Consider the following 21,968-nt stretch of genomic DNA (forward strand, 5'->3'; position numbering starts at 1 on the left):
AATGCTATTGAACCATAGGATAAAACAGACCTTATACTAATTTCTTGGGAACACATGCTTGTAATTTCTTCACGCACAGGCATGCAGTCAGTTCAAGCAATAACATAAACATTCAGTAATACACCAAGGCTACAGGGAAGTAAAATTAAATAGTTGTGTTTGCAAAACATTAAAACATGGCATGCAATTTCTAAGCAGTAATGCATTGTTCGGTAGATTTGTGATTAAAAGTTCTAACTGTTGGAACATGTTGCACCATGTGTTCATTTACAAGTTTGATCCCCTCCTTGCTCAACTATATGCAGAACATACATTTTCATCAAATTGCTGAGTTTGAAGAGATTTGTAATGAGATATCAACTCAAGCAGATTAACTATCAGACACTTATACTAACTGCATTTCCTCGGTCTGCTTTCAGGTTTTCGAAAGGAGAGTTTGTACATGCTGTGGTAAGGAGGGAACGTGGATGTTTTCAGCCAATGTAGAAAAGTAGTGGAGATGATTCCCTGAAAAATCAGCATCACTGCACAGAGCAAGCATGGCTTTTGCCCAATCGCACATTATGACAGCTAGAAGGCATCAACACAGTAGACTCATAATTGAAGTTGATGAGTACAGCTCAAACCCGACACAGGCATTCACGTTCTACAACATTAACCAGGGACGTTTCCAGCCCCCACATGTGCAAATGTAAGTATTATAGTTCTGTTATTGCTATAGCACAGACTTCTGAATGGTTATTGCTGTGTCAATGTGGTATTTGATGGGCCAGTCAAAAATGGGAATCTAGGGAATAATATTTGGGTGAAAGGTACTTTTATTATCAGTGGATGCAAGTGGTAAGGCACTGTGATATTGCATCTTGGTAGTTTAGTAAATAGCAACAGGCAACCACTGGAGTTTTTAGAATGGAATGGAATTGTACCATTGATCAGTAACCACTCTACATCTTTATATGAATAGTTCTTTTAAATATAAAGCCTGTTTTAGAACAAAACAATTCCCATTGTTTTGCTAGAGATTCAAGACATCCACACTCACAAAAGAACTGCAGCAACTAATGAAATAGTGTGGGCACCCAACTGACAGTTCCTACTTTAAATACTGACAGTATGTGAAAGGCACATGGTGCTTAAAGTGTAATTAAATTAACATGCTTGTTGTTAACTTTTTGTGCGTAGTGAAAACATCTGTAAAGTTAATTGCTCTGAAGGGTGATTTTCTTTTAATGTAACATGGAAGATCATAATTGCAAAATGAAAACAGCTAATAAAACTGAGAGACAAAGGGGAAAGAAGGAAATCTTTTAAACGTATTAAAACTTACTGTAAAAACCTTGGTAAGAAAATGAAACACGTACAATATACATTTTCTCTTTAAGTTAGAAGACCGTTTTGTTTTGCTAACTTCACCAGAAGCAGAGTAGCGTTTGGCTTATTGTGTCTGATTGTATATGACAGGAGCGGGCTGTTTGTGGCCCTCCAGATGTGTTGGCCTTTGGCTCCCATCAGCTTTAGCCAGCATAGTCACTAGTGAGGGATGATGAAAGTTGTAGGCCAAAACATCTGGAGAGCCACTAGTTAGTCATCATTGGTAGAGGGCATGCTTTTCCATAACCATTCCATATGTAATGCGTGTGCTTGACATGCAAACTGCAGCCATTGTCTCTATGCGGACTTACAATTAACTGGGGTTTAAGGATCAGCATTGAGCCATGGAATTTTGTGCAACCTTTCCCCTGCCCCTTGTCATAGAATCATAGAATAGTAGAGTTGGATGGGGCATATAAGGCCATCGATTCCAACCGCCTGCTCAATGCAAATGCCTCTAGTGTGGGAGAGCCCACAATCTCCCTAGGTAACTGGTTCCATTGTCTTCAACCCTCACCCCCTCTCTCACTATATGGGTTTGGTGTTCCATTTAGTTGTCACCAATTTGGACCTTAAAAAGCTTCGTGACGCTTCTAAAGTCATGTTGAAAAACCCTGATGAAAATAGTTCTCAGAGTTAATTTAGGAACACATCTAAACTCCTTTTAATTTAGTTTGGTGACAGTTGCAGATATGAGCCAATCTCATAAAGGATGGGAAGTAGGGAATGACTGTGCATGTAGTCCCAGTACCTGCACCTGCTTCCTAAACTTTATGTAATTGTACATGAGATCCTCTCAATTAGAAAAGTGACTGGATTTATTTGGGCACGGAAGACCATGAGAATCAAATATAACAAGTGCAAACAATGTTTTATTATAACTGTATGATGGGGTAAGCAGTCCCCATCCTAGGCTAATCAGGGAAGGATTTAGCATCCTTTTAAGTCCATTGATTTGCTACAGTTAGATCAGAATTTGGTGAGATGTGGCAGATGGGATACTTCATTCCAGGACATTACCAAATAGCATTAGAGAGTGCTGTTTCAACAGAAATCACAGTGATAAAGGGTTGAATGAATGTCATATGATAGTCAAACTGCAGCATCACTTTAGAATTAGTTGTGAGAGCTGGGGAGGTGTAGCAACTAAGGATGTGAATTGAGAAGGAGGAAGTCACCGGTTGAGTCCTGCTTAATCCGCAAGCTAGGTGGATTAACCAGTCTGAGCCCCACGTTTGCAACATGGGGTAATAGTTTAGAGTTAAACTGACATTCCTCCTATTTACTGTTGCATTCACAGGTGGTATAAATAGAAGGCCATTTTGAGTGTGTGAGAGTAGAACGGTGGAGTGCAAAGCAAACTTTAGATAGTGGCAGCAGTGCTCCTTGCCGCCATTTCCTCCCCAGAAGGTCCTCAGCATGACGCTCTGTCATGATCCTCTGTGTTGCACAAAGGAACCTTGTGGCATGGATGGGGGAGGGGAAAGAAATGTCAGCTGGGAACTACTGGGAGGAGCTCTGCCTCTGCCACCGCAAAACACAGCTGGTGATGGCAAAGCAATACAAAAGGAGTTGAGTAGTTTCAATCCCCTCTTTCAGTTCCAAATTGCCCCTAAATTAGCTCAAACATTCTCCTCAGAGCACTTTCGGACCGCACTTATTACTGACCTTACAAGTTCTGCTGTAAGGGTTACTGAGATCATCATCATCATCGTCATCGTCATCACTTATTTATGCTGCCCTTCTCTGTGTAGACCTAGCTAAACAAAAATTTAGTTTGTAAGGTAGCAGATTGGTGGCAGGCTTTCTCTGAAGTGCTTCCTGTTCCATGCACTGAGCCAGCTAGATAGGTAAAACTGAGGAGTCTCAATATGTGGATGAGACAGTGGTGTAGGGAGGAGAGGGGTTCACTTTTGTCGGCACTGAGGAACATTTTGGGACAAGTCAGGCAATACAAAAGGGGCAGCTGCACTCGAATCAGAATGGAACCAGACTGCTGGTGCTCAGTGTAGGGTATTCAAGAGGCAGCTGGACAACCATCTGCCAGGGATGCTTTAGGGTGGACTCCTGCACTGAGCGGGGGGTTGGACTCAATGGCCTTATAGGCCCCTTCCAACGCTGCTATTCTAGGATTCTATGTATAGCCAACAGGAGCTGGAAAGCATCCAGTTCAGGTTGAATCATCTCTAGGGAATGAAGGTGGAAATGTTTCCTATTTCTCATATGAGGACAGGGAGGAAATAGGCCAGGAGCATATGGTGAAACATGATAGCCTGAGCTGGGAGTTGGAGGTACTGCGTTGCAGTGGTTCCACTCCTACTTGGATGGCCGATTCCAGAAGGTGGTGCTGGGGGATTATTGCTCTGTGCCGTGGCACCTAAGCCATGGGGTTCCGCAGGGCTCTATTTTATCCCCTATGCTGTTTAACATATACATGAAGCCGCTGGGGGAGGTTATCCGGAGATGTGGACTGAGGTGTCATCAATATGCGGATGACACCCAGCTCTACCTTTCCTTTTCATCAAACCCAGGTGAGGCAGTGGCTGTTCTGAACCAGTGCCTGGGCACGGTAATGGACTGGCTGAGGGCTAACAAACTGAGACTCAATCCAGACAAGACGGAGGTACTGTTAGCGGGTGGTTCATCTGTCTGGCGAGGTGATGTTTGCCCTATCCTGTGCGGGGTTGCACTCTCCCTAAAGGATCGGGTCCGTAGTTTGGGGGTGCTCTTCGATCCAGAACTGTCACTTGAGGCACAGGTGAACTCAGTGGCAAAGAGCACCTTTTATCAGCTTAGGCTGATATACCAACTGCGCCCTTATCTGGACAGTGATAACCTAGCTACTGTTATCCATGCTCTGATAACGTCTTGTTTGGATTACTGCAATGCGTTATACGTGGGGCTGCCTTTGAAAACGGTCCGGAAGCTTCAGCTGGTACAAAACAGGGCAGCCCATTTACTAACAGGGACTGGCTGGCGAGATCACATTACGCCAGTCCTTTTACAACTTCATTGGCTGCCAGTCCAGGTCCGGGCCCGATTCAAAGTGCTGGTATTGACATTTAAAGCCGTAAACGGTTTGGGGCCAGGTTATTTGAAGGAACGCCTCCTCCCATATGTACCTACCTGGACCTTAAGATCATCTACAGGGGCCCTTCTCCGTGAGCCCCTGCCAAAGGAAGTGAGGCAGGTGGCTACTAGGAGGAGGGCTTTCTCTGCTGTGGCACCCCGGTTGTGGAATGAGCTCCCCAGAGAGGTCCGCCTGGCGCCTACACTGTACTGCTTTCGTCGCCAGCTGAAGACCTTTTTATTCACTCAGTATTTTAACACTTAATTTTAACTTAAATTTAAATTATACTGTTTTAACTCTGTATTTTAACCTTATATCAATTTTGCTGCGTGGTTTTATCCTGGTTGTGCTTTTTATACTGTATTTTGTATTTGTGTTTTTAACTTGTTGGTTGTTTTATGATGGTTTTAATTTTTGTGAACCGCCCAGAGAGCTTCGGCTATTGGGCGGTATAAAAATGTAATAAATAAATAAATAAATAAATAGTCAGTCAAAGAGGCTTAAGGGGCATAGCAGAAGATGCACATGGCAAAGATATCTGGAGAGGGACACCTTGTATAGGTCCTAGAAGCCTCAGAGCAAAAATGGGGAAGTTGTAGTGCCTGGGTTTAAAGGGGAATTTAGATACAGTGAGCATAAAAGAAACTGGTAGAACAGAGAACCAGTTGGATACGGTCATCTCTGGATATGAACTGTATAAGAAGGAAAGGCAAAGGCGTATTAGAGGAGTTGTTGCTCTGTACGTCAAGTAGGGCCTAGTATCAAGCAGACTAGAAAATGTAGACTCCTCCAGAAAGGGCTGTGCATGACAATACGGTTCCAAAAGTAATTTTGGGAGTACTAGGGACATGCTATCATCCCCCAAACCAGAACATTCAGGGTGATCAGGGTGACAGAAAATGAAATCAGGGTGGCAGCCAAATGAGAAAGGATTCTAATCATGGGTGACTTCAATTCCCCCCTCCTCATATAGACTAGATGAGTGCATGTTCCGGTCATGACAAACAGCTTAAATTTATTGATGCTCTAAATGACTGTGCCTTAGAACAGCTGGTCATGAAACCAACTAGAGGGTAGACAACCCTGGATTTAATCCTAAGTGGTGCCACCCACAACCTAGTGTGAGATGTGAGTGTTGGAAACAGTGACCACAGTGCTCTCAGATTTAATATAAATTTAAGTGCAAAATTGCCAAGACGTCCAACAGAGTGACATTTGACTTCAAGGGGAAACCTTTCTAAAATGAGGGAACTGGTAAAAAGGAAGTTGAAAGGAGGAGTTAAGAGTATTAAATCCCTCCAAAATGCTTAAAGGTTACTCAAAACCACAATAATAGAAGCTCAGCTAGAATGTACACAAAAGGTTAGGAAAGGTAGCACCAAGTCCAAGAAGTTATTGCACATTATGGTTATTGCACATTATGTCAAAGAAGCTACTTGAGAAAAGGTGGCTCCCTTTAGAAAATGGAAATATTGCCCAAATGAGAACAAAAAGGAACACAAAGTTGTACAAAGGAAATGCAAGCAGATAATAAGAGATAAAAAAAGCATTTTGAGAAGCATATTGCTAACAATATTAAGGCCGATAATAAATAAATATTTAAATTATTAAGAACAAGTTCTTATGTCCTGCAAATATATCAGAAACCATAGAGGGAGGCAGTTGGGCTGTCAGATGATAGTTAAAAGAGGAGTACTAAAGATGAATAAGGAGATTTCAAAGAAGCTGAATTATTTGTTTTTCAGCTGTCTTCCGTGCAGAAGATGTAGGAGAAATGTCTGTGCTTGAGATGATGTTTTTAGGAAGGGAGTAAGAGGAACTGAGGCAGATAATGGTGACAAAAGATGAAGTTCTTTAATTTATCAACTAATTGAAAGCTAATAAATCACCAATCCTGGATGGTATCCATCCTAGAGTTCTTAAAGAACTCAAGTATGAAATTGCTGATCTTCTAACAAAAAAGTTCAGTCTCTACAAGAGTAGTGGAGAATGGCCAATGTAACACCCATTTTTAAAAGGGATGCTGGAAATTACAGGCTAGTTAGCTTAACATCTGTTCTGGGTAAATTTGTTGAAAGCATTATTAAAGATAAAATCATTACACATATGGAAAGACAAATCTTGCTGAAAAAGAATCACCGTGGCTTCCACATAGGTAAATCCTCTCGCTATCCTTTTAGAGTTCTTTTAAACATATGGACAGGAATGATCCGGTAGATGTTGTTTACATGGACTTCTAAAAGGCACTTGACAAAGATTCCTGTGCAGATGTAGCAGTCATGGAATAAGGAGAGGTCCTGTAATGGATCAGTAACTGGTTAAGCAGAGAATAGGAATAAATGGTAGAATCTCTGAATGGACAGATCTAAACAGTGGGGTCCCACAGTGACCAATGTTTTTTCAACTTGTTGATAAATTACTTGGAGTTAGGAGTGAATAGTGATCTGTCCAAACTGCGTGAATGGGCATCAAAATGGCAACTGCAGTTCAGTGTAAGCAAGAGTATAGTTGGGGCAAAAAAATCACAACTTCACATATATGCTGATGTGATCTGAGTTACTGGTGACTGACCAAGAAAGAGATCTTAGGGGTGAGCAGCTGCTATAAAAACAAAAACTCCATGGGCAATTAGAAAAGGAATTGAAAATAATATTGCCAGTATTGTACTGCCTTTATACAAATCTGTGGTGGAACCATCCTTGGAATAGTGTGTACAGTTCTGGTCAAAAACGGATATTGTAGAGTGCAGAAAAAGGCAACTAAAAAGTTCAAGGGGCTGAAACATCTCTCCTACGAGGAGAATTTACAATGCCCCGGGACTCTTTAGCTTAGAGAAAAGATGAGTGAGGGTAAGCATGATAGAAGTGTATAAAATTATGAATAGTTTGGACAAAGTAAAAAGGCATGTAAATCCAGCAAGAGCTGGTAATTCTTGTTGGATTCCGTCCCTGATACTTAGCTCTCTACTGTAAGTTTGTAAGTGGCTACTCCTCTGGGATTTAGCTCCCTTTGCTGTGGCCTTGTTTTGGCTTCAGCAGGTGTTTATGAATTTTAAATTATAAAGGATTATGTCAGGTAACTAAATAATTAGTTAAGTAATTTCACTTACCTTTCCTTGCCCAGTTGCTTAACTCGCGTGTGTCCTGACACTTTTTCACTTGGGCTGAGATGTTTCGTCACTGGGGCTCCTTGTGCTCAGAGAGAATGTATTACCTTTGGGAATGGGGGACCAGTGCTGACTGAGCCATGTATTGCCTCCATTGCTATGCCTAATGATGGCAAGTAAGAATGAGATTTGCCCTTCCCCCTTGAATCTAGCCTGGAGGTGTGCAAGCAAAATTCCCATCAGTGAACCATCACACCAGTCATCTCTGGACGCAACCCAGTTATACCATAATTCAAATGATCTTAATACAATTCTGCATCTGTCATTAAACAAACATTTTTCTTGGACTTTATCAGACTTGTTGTTTTTTAAAATAAATAAATGAATATGGACGCTTCAGTGATGTACAATATAGTATTAATGGAATTCTTACAGAATTGTTTATTAAGAAATATATAGAGAAGTTGCCATACAAGATTATGTAAATTGTTCTCTCTTTAACTGTTACATAGGTCACATTTTTTTCTTATTTTGAAGAGTTGAAAAATAGTGTGTATGTATAATTAGAAATATAAATTTAAAAGTTCTCTTTAAACTGAACATTGAGCTCCCCAGAGAGGTCTGCCTGGCGCCTACACTGTACTCTTTTCGTCGCCAGCTGAAGACCTTTTTATTCTCTCAGTATTTTAACACTTAATTTTAACTTAAATTTAAATTTTACTGTTCTAACTCTGTATTTTAATCTTATATCAATTTTGCTGCGTGGTTTTATCCTGGTTGTGCTTTTTATACTGTATTTTGTATTTGTGTTTTTAACCTGTTGGTTGTTTTATTACGGTTTTAATTTTTGTGAACCGCCCAGAGAGCTTCGGCTATTGGGTGGTATAAAAATGTAATAAATAAAATAAACATTTAACTGAACGTCAGCAAAGTTAAAATTTCATTCAATAAGAAGTGGTATTTATTTATTAGTAAACATGTGAAAAATAACTACAAAGTAAAACATATTTAGTATTTATTTTTACGCCTGCTATTTGGTCTGACAATTATTAAAAAAACTCTTACATTTGAAAACTCTTACATGTATTGCTTTCCTTTCCGAGTGTTCTAAATTGCTGTATCGTATGTGATAAAAACGTACTATGACTTGGGACTGCAAACTATATATGAGAATAATATGGTGCATTCGATTATCTTTTGTAACAGTGCCTCAAATGCTTTTCACACAGGGTAGATCCTGTTTCACATGATGCTCCCAAGCCTCCAGGATACACTCGTTTTGTCTGCGTATCTGATACCCACTCCAGAACAGATCCAATCCAAATGCCATATGGCGATGTTTTAATACATGCTGGTGATTTCACGGAACTGGGACTCCCTAGCGAAGTTAAAAAATTCAATGAGTGGTTAGGTGAGTATCATGTTACAAATGAATTTGAAAGTTTCATTTAATCATGTATAAAACCGTATCTCTGCTTCTGAGTCAAACATTATGCTCTTAGGACTTTTGAATATTAATTTTGCCTTGGCGTTGAAGGCAGTGATCATTATTGCGACTTAAAATCTTGTTATGATGTGCTCTTCAGGTGTGAGACGAAGCTATGTGAAGCCATCCACTCTTGGTTTTAGAAGTTTTAAACCGAGTACAGTATTCTATTCAGCAACTTTCAACTGAAACTAAACTGTGGAACTTGTAATGATTTGCATAATAGCTCTTGCACACATTGATCCCTCTCTGTAGGGCCGGGTGGTGGTGGTGGGAGTTGTTTTGACTCTTTGTTTTATCCTGGAGGCTGCTAATTTTTCTGTCTGAGGCTCAGCTGCACTGCAGCTCTGAAATCCAAACAAAGCAAAACATGTGGTTTCTGCCTTGGATAAAAATGTGGATGCCTTCTGTACCAACTGTTGGCATGGATCATGGAAATTCTGTTCCACTCGGCAAGCAAGCAGTGATTTTTATGCACTCCTATAATGTTCTGAATATGCTTTGATATAAAGTGTAAATAAAGTCCATATATATCCTGTTTTTCATTACTGACTCGGTGTGCCAATATTGCCATGAAATGGGATATATTCAGATTTCCATTTTGCGCCACAATCCTGAGGAAAAACCAGGCAAAGACTGAGATTTCACACGTAGTATTGAATATAGCATTTTTGAATAAATACAGTGTTTTGGTATGAATGAATAGGTTTTAATATGTCATAAATTGATTGACATACTGGTAAGAGTTATGGCACACTTTAAATAAAGTAAGGAAAGTGGTCTTAGGGTTTATAGAAGGAACTTTCAGGTTCATATTGAACACCAAGGGCAGGAACTCCTATCTTTGCTACTGCCTTTTCTTTGGGTGGTCATTTTACTGTCCAATCACAATTATATTAAAATCCCAGATTTCTCCATTTTTTCTACAGCAATTCCTGTCTGTGGGTGAAAAAGAATATAAAGATTATCATTTATGCCAGTTATTCCCAGTTAGCCAAGTACTTCAGACCCCTTGTTTTTCAAATGCCAAGCCATGGACCCCCTACTTTTGAAAAAATTGTTATCTCTATGGTAGTTACCTGTGCGAAGCAATTTTTTGGAGAAAATAAGGGGCAGCCCCTAATACACAAAGGATTTTAGGTATACTAAAAAACAGACCATAAAATTTGTGATACTTGTGATATTACTACGCAAAAATGACAATGATTTAGTTAGGAATATAAAGACGAATTTAATTTTACTAATGTCTAGTTTACAATTGAACAAATTATGACATGTCTAGCAGCTAGTAAACCTAAATGTGATGGGAAAAATCATGCCTCTGTTTGTCCTGAACAATCCCTTCCACATCCGGTTCAATATTTCCTACTTTTAATCTCAAATTTGGATCAACATTGAGCCGATTTCTATGCTTGTTCTTCATATAACAAAATGTCGAAAATGTTTGTTCACAAAGATATGTGGAACAAAAGGGAACTAGATGTTTCAAAGCTTTTTCACCTAACTTCTTATAATCAGGAAAAACCTTCACCCAGAATTAGTCCACTCTATATTCTTTGAAAAATGATTTCAATGAACCATCACAAGTCACGTCAACAAGTGCATTTTGCTCTTCCACAGATAGAGTTGTTAGTTTGTATATCACCACGTTCAAAAGGATTCCTTCTCCATGAGTTTTCAGGATTAGGTGCAGGGAAGTAATCTCTGAAGCTAGTCGCAGGTGCTCAGTGATGTTATATTTTACTTCTGGTAGGAATTCGTAGTCAGTGGACTCCAGAAATGAATGGTGAATATGTGAATGGTGCCACGGACCCCCTGGGTGGGTAACGCGGACCCCCAATTGGGAACCACTGATTCATGCGAATCTATAAAGTTATTCTATGGTTAGGAACAGTGGAAATATGAAATCTTACGATCTCAGTTGAGGAGGAAAAAAATGGAAAATGGAGGGCTGAAGAAAGAAGAATGGTTTGCTTAAAAATATATTGAGCACTTGGGAGTTGGAAGACAAAGGTGGAGGATGCATGCCATGATGTTTTTTGTTTCGTTTCGTTTTTAAACCTCCTCCTCAGGGCCACCCAGAAGAAGTTGGGGGCATGCAAAATGCTTGCTACCTTTGCCCCCCTCCCTCCTCAGGCAGGCATGCTCTCCTTCTGCTATATAGGATGTTTCAGAGGAAAGAAAGGGAAAACGAGATCTTTCACTTTCTCACTCTCCAGAGCGTTTCTCTCCCTGCTATGTAACATTAAAATGTTTATGTCTGGACTGGCAGCCAGTTTCAAGCCTGATCTCTCCTAGTAGTACAGCAGAGGAAGGCCTTGGCCTGGAAAGAGGAAAAAAATATTCCCCCTTCCCCCTCCATATCCTCCCCCACATCAAGAGATCTGAACTTAATACTTCTGTTCCAGACTGGCTAGAACCGTGAACAAGAGCAGCCCTAGCAGATGGGGGAGACGGTGCAATATTTTGCTGCAGCCCCCATGTATCACTTTATAGTGAGAAGGTAAAATCTTTATTAGTCAGAATGCTCTTATGTATTGCAGATACCTCTTCGACACAGTCTCTTCTGTTTTAACGGCAGTCAGATATAATCATAAATAGTCCGAGAGGCTCAGTGACAGCGTATTTCTCACTTACAAAAATGGTCTCAAGTTTCTTGCTTTAAAATCCAAGCAATACTTTATACACAAATGTATCTAATAAAAACCAAAAGGGGGGGGGGCAAAAGAGTCTGTCTTCAAAATGGTACTGAAAAATGTAGGGAACTTTTAAATAAAACCAGAAACTTGGTCATTTCCTTTTTTTGGTGGAAAACCTTACTCAGGGACACGAAAGAACAGAAAACCATAATTCAAACAACAATATAAATATGCAAAATACAAGTTAATATACATAGTTACTAACTATAAGCCTGAAGTGGGTGTGGGGATTATGGATGGAATGTGTGCCTGATGGTGCAACATTTTGTTGAAGGCCGTATTTGTACCTATCTGTAACCTTTCCTGCTATGGTGACCATATGCCTGGATTTGCCCAGACATGTCTGCAAATCCCACCCCCAACCGGAATCCGGGGAGAGATTTCAAAATCCCCCCAAATGTCCGGGAAAATCACGGTCCTGCTGCCCACTCCCATGGCCTATCCAGGCTTTCTCTTAGCCGGTGCAATGTTACCAGCCAAGAAAAGACTCAGATCACCATGCTGGGAGGGGCTGGAGGATGCGTTTCCTGCACTTCCGGGAATGCATCTCCAGCCCTTCCCAGAGCCATCCGGGGCTTGTTCTTGGCGGGTGCAATTGACATCAGGCTCTCCCCCCCCCCACCTTTCCCTGTAGATGTATAAGAAATTACTGCCTCAAAAAAGCCTAATATACTCTGGACACAATATGTTGGCTAGCCCTCTGCTCCTCCTCTCCAGTTATGTGTGATTATTCTCAGTGTGTGTTGTGTCCAGAAGGGGAAGTGTGTGGAATATTTATTATTTGTTTAGGTACAAGAAGAGTTCTCTTGCTATGAATGAAAAAAAAAGTGAGCATTTATCAGTACTGATCGAACTGAAACTGTCCTCCAGACCTCTTGTTAAAATAGATCCTTGTCTGACAAATTCTGAATGCTATAGCAATGGGGGGTCTGTTCCCCTCCACCACCTGAAAAATATGTCGAAATATTTTGTTTATACTAACATAACTCACATGTTTGGTTAAAATTTATGTCCCAACAACAAAACTTTGGAATTTTCTTTTGCCACTTTCAGAAGTTTTTGAAATTATCAAAAATACTCCCTCCCGCCCCCACATTTTTTAAAAAGGAAAAGGAATCCTGGCAATATAAAAGTAAATGCAGTTCATTGTGCAATTTATTATTCCTTTGGTTTGTTGCTTTTTCCTCTCCAGTTTAACAAATTGAGTTGCACACAAAAGTCCTGTTTCCTTCCCTGCAGCCATCAAATGAGTTTCTTCACCACCAGTTTGTATTTGTTTGTATTCAACACTTTTTATGCTCCATTGTTGATGCAAAAAGGCCAGGGAGGTGCAGACAGGTCCCATATTGCGCACCCCTATGTTAAGAACTTGAGCAGCCCAATTCCCTCTTCTCTCCACCCCATCTAGTTTATTGTAATAGATTTTTCTGCGTTTGTCAACTGCTTCATTTGTTCTGTGGTAGCAGTATGCTGAATCTGTGAGTATGGATATGAGAAAGGTGATGGGGAAAGAGAGTTAAATGTTAGGAAGGGTGAGACTATGGTCATCCAGTGAGGGATTTGCAGTAAGAAAAGATGTTTGAAGGAGGGGCAGACTTTACCACACATAATATAGCAAAAGCTTCAAAGTACAGCAAAGGCTACAAAAGTAGCACTGAGTGAAGTTAATTTCAGATATATTGAATCTCTCACTTGTTCTTTATTTCAGTGATTTTTAACATCAAGATGTTATGTAGAACAGGTTTGTCTTAATTGTGTGCTGTAAAATCAGACATGTAACCAAGGCTTTGTTTGGGTGAGGCACGTCCCCTTGGGGCTTGTCATGCCCCCCTGGGGGGGCAGACATGTTGGTCGGCAGACCCCCTGGGGGGCTGGACGTGTTGGTGGGCACGCCCCTAGGAGCTGGACATGTCAGTGGGCACGCCCCTGAGAGCTGGACATGTTGGTGGGCATGCCCCCTTGGGGGCGGCCATGTTGTCCTCCTTTTTGGTTTCCAAAATATGGTCACCCTATTTACTGCCCATGTGCAGATAACAAGGGCAAAAAACCGGAGTTTTGCACTGAAAAATCATCATGTTCTGCAATAGTTGCATGTTCATACTATTAAGGAATATCAACAGTGTGTAGTATATGCAAAGAAGAAGAGGGAGGAAAGTGAGTTTTAGAAAATTCAAGAGGGAATGGAAGAAAGTGCAGTAGATTTGGGGTGGGGTGGGAAGTAAGTCAGTGGAAATAACAATGGAAAGGGAAGGAGGAAATGTCTTTGTTTGGCCCCAGTTCAGTTTCCTGTGTGCTCTAACGTGTATGAAAACAATTTGAGGAATGTTTCAATTGATGGAAAAGCTACATTGTAACAGTCTCCCGACTTTCTATCAAAGTTATTTTCTAAGCCTTAGCTAGACCTAAGGACTATCCCAGGCAAATGGAGGGGTCGTCCCTGCCTGCTCCCGGGATCCCCTGTGTGTCGTTTGCATGCGCAGAGATGATCCCGGGACGATCCCGGGATATAGGCCTGGTCTAGCCATGGCCTAAGTTGTTGATCTGATTCTCTGATCACATGACTTCAGGTTCTTTTTATTGTGTGGTTTTCCTGAAAAGCTCAAGTACAGTAAAATGAAATTCTGTACTTACTCACAAGTATGTCCCATAAAGTCCAATGGGACTTAGGTATGCATGAAATTGCAGCCCAAAAAATGTGTACAGTTGGTACAATAAATATGTGGGTTCTGTGGTTTTAGATGGAATATAGTTTGTGAGAAACCAGTTGATTCCTTCATATTGGTTCTGTAATAGATAATTTGTTGTGCAGTTATTGTTTCATTCTTGCTAGTGTAGTATGTGCTGTTTTAATGGAATGCATTTTTAAATATCGGACAAGGAGACTTTATTATTTGCATTTGTATGTTAATTATTTACACTAAAAGAAGCAAAAAGCTCCTTGAAAGAATGCCGTGTCTCAAATAAACCACCCATGTGCCCCTTCTCTCTCTCTCTCTCTGTCTCTCTCTCTCTCCCCTACTCTCTTTTTGTCTGCAATCTTGCTAATTTGTCTGAAGGAATAATTGACACCATATGGTATGAGCTTCCACCCTCCCACATTTTCTTGCTTTCTCCCGACTGCATTCCTCAACCCCCTTCATGATTCTCAATATTTATTTTCTGCTTTCTTAGGTTTTGTCGCTCTCTAAATATTCAAATCCATATAGCCATCTTTTCTAGTCTCAGAAATCTTTCGCTCATATTCTCTTGTCTGTCAAACTGTCCTTCCTTTACTCCATAGTTTTGTCCAGCTTCATTGCTCATGCTAATTACTTTCTCCATGACGTCTTCATTACTTATGTTAATTATATGTTGCTTTAAACACTCTTCCAAGGTCTGTCCATATTTATATTTCATACCATGTCTCCTGTCATTTGCTGTATTTCAAGCTCTAAGTATTGTACATGCTTCTCAGGCAACATATAAAGCTTTTCACAAGTATTCCTGTTCTCAGCTTTTTTTTAGCCTCTTCTCAACATCTCTTTAAATACAACCGTACTTACTTATAAAAATAAAATGATATTTTTATAGAAATTAACTGTAGGTTAACCAGGTACTTAAACAATACCTCTGGTAAATGGCATTTCAAACCTTGTCATCCTGACAGGATTATAGTTAAGATTTGTTGCACAGTACAATTTATGGACATTTTCTTACAGTGCAATGATATAGAGGTTTATTCAGCGGCAAATCTTACTGAGTTAATCTAGAAAGGTATATCATATGCCACTTTGGACACTTTTAAGGTAAGGCAGTAAGTGAAATAAATGAACAATAGAAAAGTAGCATATATCAACCTATTCCTTCCCTACCTCTGTAAATTCATCACCACACATCTGTAAATTTAGCAGCTGCCACTTCCACATCCTCAAAAAGCTTAGTCAGTTGATTAGTGAAATATTGTCAGAAAGCAGTGAAATATTCTAATTAACATTCAATGTAATAACATTAGCATTTTCCTCAATATTTAATTCATTAAAATTTTAACTGAGAGATGACTTCATTAATTACAAAAAAGTTAGTTAGCTGTTGTTGAGAGACAATAAAAGAAAGTCTTAATCAGCTGTAATCATTACTTGCAAATAACTATGTTATGCAAAAACAAACGTATGAGTCAGATATGTGAATCATATTTATATGTTTTGTGCCTTGCAGTAGAAATGAGAGAGGAACACCAGATTGAAAGCTATAAAGGTCTGTACGATTTAGTGGGAAAAATCCCCAGAATATAGTTTTGTGTAGAAAACTATGAGGCAGCCACCTTGGTGAAGCTCAGCAGGTCTGGGTCTGGTCAGTGCTTGGAGGGGAGACTACATCGTAACCACATAGCTACTTTGAGTTCCACAGTGGGGAAGTAAGGTGGGGTATAAATGTAAGAAAAATTAATTAAATAAATACCTTGAAAATCTGAAGAATCTCAATGATTTTTCACTTTACGTAACAACTGATTTTCTAATTTATTACTTCATCCAGCTGTTTTCATACTACCTGGTATCTAGTATTTGCCCCTACCAGAGTTATATATCTGATACCACAGTGGAAATACAGAGAGAACAAACTTATAGTCACAGGCTTGATTTTATGTGTTTTTGAAGCAGACATCTATAATTGAACAGCAATTTGGGTGAAAAAACTACCTATCCTTTATCAGCTGCAGTGCAGACACAAAATAGGCAGCCATGACTTGAAGCAGGATTTATACATTTGCAGATACTTTTGGCTAGTCGGTTTTTATAGCAATTTATTTGTCTAACCACTATAAAAGTAATTTTCGATCTGGGAAGCTGCTATCCCAATCACATGTACTTGGAAAGAATGTACTTCTATTGAAATCAGTGGGACCTTTTTTCAAGTAAATTGGTTTAAGTTCAGAATGGAAGTATATTTTTGAGCAAAGGCAATTTTTCTTCCCAGAATATCTGTGCCCTTTCCCCATTTTTTGTTAATGTTAGTGCTTAGGTATAGAATATTTATTTGATATTTCAATGTTTGGTTTAATTGCTAGCTTTTACGTTTCGATGCTGCTTAGATGTAACAGTTTACAGATGACTTAAGAAGGCGTATTCATTTTCAATGTTAATGTACATTTTCAGACATCAGCCAAGTGTTTAAACACAGAACTGTCAATGAGATGCTTAAAATGCGATCTAAGACAGTTATACTATCTTCACTGTATCACTCACTGCAATATTCTAAAAGGTTGAAATGAGAAAGAGAAACTGTTAAGTGGGCATTTGTATGATTGCTGCTTCTCTTACAGAATACTAAAATATGTTCAATAAAATACCAAGAGAAAAGTAAAGCACAGCGGCTGTTAGGAGCCTGCGTATCTGTCTCACTAAAGTTAGCATATCATTTTTAAAATATTCAATGGAATATGGAGGGATACAAAAAAGATATCCATAGAAAATGTTTCACGCCCAGATATGGAACTAGTGCTCTTTGCAAGACTGGAGCTCAATCGAAGCCCTCTGTGGAATCTAGATGTTGTCTAAGTAGGCCAAGACTCAACACTGGTCTAACTCATTAAGGGAGAAATCCTGTGGTCCCTAGTCGGCATCTGAGGAGCCATAGGATATTTCAGATTCCCCAATCCAAGGTCAGAGGCAGTGCCCCAACCTTGGAAGGAGGAATCAGAGCTCTTCCACTTCTTCCTCACAGCCAGTGCGGAAAGAACCGACCTCAGAGAAGGAGAAAAATGGACGTTTCAGTGGTGGGGAGGAAAGGAGACAAGATTGAAGAGGCCAGGAGATGAGTTATAGAGCTTTATCACACCAGCGTTATACTGTGCAATCACTGCGAATTGCGTGCAAAGGGCTCCGAAGTTTTCCAGTTTATAATCTGCTTTGACTATGAAGTACTCCCATGCATCCTGCTTTAATTGTGCTATAAAGGGAAAAGACCCGCCCTATTTTGCTACTGGTTTCAGAGCGTGTTTTCCGAGTGGCCACTTGGGCGCAGGAACAGGAGCAGATATGAATTAAACAAATGCTTACATCTGTGTAAGCTTTAAATCAAAATTGGCACAGTAATAGATATTAAGGAGAGCTTTAAGCACACCAAATTTGAATCGGATTGGGCCACCTGTTGATTTTTTATGATTTTTTTTTACATTTCCCCCCTTAAACCCATTGCAAAGGATCTTAGGCGCGCTGCCGCCCCGGGTGTGATTTAGCAACAACAACAACAATGCTGACAGCTTAGCTCTGTAGGGGATAATCCAAGGGAAACAGGAACGTGGGATGAAGCTTATAGTGAGGCCTGTCCTTCCTTCTCATTATGAAGGGCTCCAGCTAGTCAGGCAAAAAAGCCCATCTAGCGAAAAATACAGGGTGCAAGGATAGGGAGGCGAAGATCACCTCTACCGTTCCTTCCCACCCTACATTGGATGATTGGAAACCTCCAATTTTGGGGGCTCATGATCATCGAGAGCACAACCTGTAGGACTGCCCCCTAAGTCTTACGGAAGAAACCACAATGGAAGTACAAAGCCAGACAAAACTTTAGAGTGGAGTTGCCAAGCTCAGATAATGCCTTTAAAGCCTTCTTCAGGCAAAAGGTGAGCTTCTGAAGCCCTTGAATACTACCCTAAACCTTAGAAGAATGCTCAGTTGCCCTCTAGTCCATGCTATCCCCCCCAAATGCTTTCTGCTAGCCCCAACTTCCAAAAACACCATCTCCCCTTCCTGGCAAATAGTAGTGATATTGGGATAATAGAGGATGGAGTCTTGTTCCTTCTCTTTCTCTTCATCCCCATGGTGCACTGAATAGAAGCATGCCAGGCAGCAAATCCCAAGTCCACATATCCAGTGGTGCCCTGAGCTTTGCACACCAAGGAGCATGCCAGGGAGACAGAACATGGAGGAAAGGAAATAGCAAAGCTCCCTCCCCTCCTGTCACTCTGTTCCACTACTGCTACTCCTGTCACCACCATCACGTGCTAAAGAAGGGAAGGAGAATGTTTTGGAGGGCAGCTAGTGAGGTCTTTGGGGAATGGAGGAGGTTCATTTTTCCCAAGCCTTCTGTTTTGAAAGAACCTAGATCATTTCTGGCCTTTTGACTGTTCCGGTTTCTGCTGCTTCCTAGCCAGTAAAGGGGGGGGGCTCTCCCCCTGGTCACTGGTCATTAGTACTACATTCTGCCCACTCTGCATCCAACGGAGCAGGCAGCAATACAGAACTTTAGCCATTGTTAAACAGGTTGCAAGTTGGCTCTTGTTGCTTTTTTACGTAGAGCTGTTGGGAGGATGTGATCATACAAGTCAGGGTGCAGGATGGCCAATGTGCCAAAGCAGCCTTTCCAGCAGAAAGCGTAACAGAACAGAGCTGGAAGTAATTATTGACACATACAAATGCTGTAAGTTCCTTTGCCGTGCTTTGTTTATTTTTGATACACATGAGCAATAATAATGGAAGTTATGGGACTTTAAAAACGTATGGTAATATCCCACTTTTGTTACCACAATATCTCATAATGTTGAAGTCCTCAGCATAAAGTATGTGCACTGTGGTTTCAAAATGGGAATTCAATGTGTTGTAATTAGCACATAAAAACTACAAACAGAGATTCCATTTGATATTTTTAATTAGTAAAAGAAATGTCAAAAAAAGTGAATCAACAAAGCAATTATCAGCTATAAACTATAGACAAATACACACCCATTAGATTGCCAATGCTATCATCAAGTTAATGAAGGTAGTTTAGAGAAATATAACTGGCCAAAGAAACCACACACACAGTTATTGGGGATGATATTAAGAATATAAGAACAAAAGAATAGTTGGATCCCATCTGGTCCAGCATTTTGTTCTCAGAATGGCCAAACTCATAACTTTGGAATGTTCACAAACAGGATATGAGTGCCAGTCTCCTGGTACTGAGAGGCATACTGCCTATGATCTTGGAGGTGTTATATAGCCATAGAATCATAGAAAAGCAGAGATGGAAGGGGCCTACAAGGCGATTGAGTCCAACCCCCTGCGCAATGCAGGAATCCACCCTAAAGCACCCCTGACAGATGGCTGTCCAGCTGCCTCTTGAATGCCTCTAGTGTGGGAGAGCCCACAACCTCCCTACGTAACTGGTTCCATTGTCGTACTGCTCTAACAGTCAGGAAGTTTTTTCTGATGTCCAGCCGGAATCTGGCTTCCTGTAACTTCAGCCCATTATTCCGTGTCCTGCACTCTGGGAGGATTGAGAAGAGATCCCGGCCCTCCTCTGTGTGACAACCTTTCAGATATTTGTATTACCTTTTTCATTACATTTTCATTACCTTTTTTTAAACCTCCAGTTTTACAATATCCTTTTGGTGTAGTGACCAGAACTCATAGAATCATAGAATAGCGGAGTTGGAAGGGGTCTACAAGGCCATCAAGTCCAACCCCCTGCTCAATGCAGGAATCCACCCTAAACAATCCCTGACGGTTGTCCAGCTGCCTCTTGAAGGCCTCTAGTGTGGGAGAACCCACAACCTCCCTAGGTAACTGATTCCATTGTCGTACTGCTCTAACAGTCAGGAAGTTTTTCCTGATGTCCAGCTGGAATCTGGCTTCCTGTAACTTCAGCCCGTTATTCCGTGTCCAGCACTCTGGGAGGATCGAGAAGAGATCCCGGCCCTCCTCTGTGTTCTACCTGACAGATGGCTGTCCAGCTGCCTCTTGAATGCCTCCCTAGGTAACTGGTTCCATTGTCGTACTGCTCTAACAGTCAGGAAGTTTTTTCTGATGTCCAGCCGGAATCTGGCTTCCTGTAACTTCAGCCCATTATTCCGTGTCCTGCACTCTGGGAGGATTGAGAAGAGATCCCGGCCCTCCTCTGTGTGACAACCTTTCAGATATTTGTAGAGTGCTATCATGTCTCCCCTCAATCTTCTCTTCTCCAGGCTAAACATGCCCAGTTCTTTCAGCCTCTCCTTATAGGGCTTTGTTTCCAGACCCCTGGCCATCCTCGTTGCCCTCTTCTGAACACACTCCAGCTTGTCTGCATCCTTCTTGAAGTGTGGTGCCCAGAACTGGATGCAATACTCATCATGAGTAGTGGCTGTTAATAGCCTTATCCTTCATGAATTTGTCTGATTCCTTTTTAAAGCCATCCAAGTTGGTGGTCATCACTACATCTTGTGATAGTGAATTCCTTAATTTAATGATGTGTTGTGTCCCACCATTCAGCTTTATTGGATGACCCTGGGTTCTAATATTATGAAAGCAGTAGAAAAATGTCTCCCTAACTACTTTCTCCACACCATGCATAGTTTTATGTACTTCTATGGTGTCCCTCTTTATTTGCCTTTCTTTCTAAAGAGCCCCCAAACATTGTAAGCTTTCCTCATAGGGAAGCTTCTCCAGCTGCTTGATCATTTTCATTACCTTTTTTTAAACCTCCAGTTTTACAATATCCTTTTGGTGTAGTGACCAGAACTCATAGAATCATAGAATAGCGGAGTTGGAAGGGGCCTACAAGGCCATCAAGTCCAACCCCCTGCTCAATGCAGGAATCCACCCTAAACAATCCCTGACAGATGGTTGTCCAGCTGCCTCTTGAAGGCCTCTAGTGTGGGAGAACCCACAACCTCCCTAGGTAACTGATTCCATTGTCGTACTGCTCTAACAGTCAGGAAGTTTTTCCTGATGTCCAGCTGGAATCTGGCTTCCTGTAACTTCAGCCCGTTATTCCGTGTCCTGCACTCTGGGAGGATCGAGAAGAGATCCCGGCCCTCCTCTGTGTGACAACCTTTTCAGGATTTGAAGAGTGCTATCATGTCTCCCCTCAATCTTCTCTTCTGCAGGCTAAACATGCCCAGTTCTTTCAGTCTCTCTTCATAGGGCTTTGTTTCCAGACCCCTGATCATCCTGGTTGCCCTCCTCTGAACATAATTGGAATACTGTATGCAGTATTCCAATTATGATCACACCATAGTTTTTTGTATAAAGGCATTATGATATTGGTAGTTCTCCTTTTGATTCCTTTCTTAATGATCCCCAACATGGAATTTGCCTTTTTCACAGCAGACATGCAGAGTTTTTTCATCAAGCTATCCACCGCAATCCTAAATTCCCTTTTCTGGTCAGTCACTGCCAGCTGAGAGGCCCCAACAGTAAATATATGAAGTTAGGATGTTTTTGCCCCAGTGTGCGTCACTTTATACTTGCTTACACTGAACCACATTTCCCATTTTTAATACCCATTTCCCATTTAATG

General features: G+C 40.9%; 1 protein-coding gene across 1 annotated transcript in view; it reads left to right on the forward strand.

The window, feature by feature from the left end:
- Positions 1–413: 413 nt before the first annotated feature.
- MPPED1 (metallophosphoesterase domain containing 1) overlaps positions 414–21,968 on the forward strand; it is a 110,282-nt gene continuing 88,727 nt past the window's right edge. Inside the window, exons 1-2 of the mRNA XM_063133332.1 lie at positions 414–691; positions 8,777–8,958. Coding sequence (XP_062989402.1) covers positions 540–691; positions 8,777–8,958 — 334 coding nt within the window. The 5' untranslated portion in view covers positions 414–539. The remainder of the gene's footprint in view (positions 692–8,776; positions 8,959–21,968) is intronic.

The sequence above is a fragment of the Elgaria multicarinata genome, chromosome 9, assembly GCF_023053635.1.
Source record: "Elgaria multicarinata webbii isolate HBS135686 ecotype San Diego chromosome 9, rElgMul1.1.pri, whole genome shotgun sequence".
Classification (NCBI taxonomy): domain Eukaryota; kingdom Metazoa; phylum Chordata; class Lepidosauria; order Squamata; family Anguidae; genus Elgaria; species Elgaria multicarinata.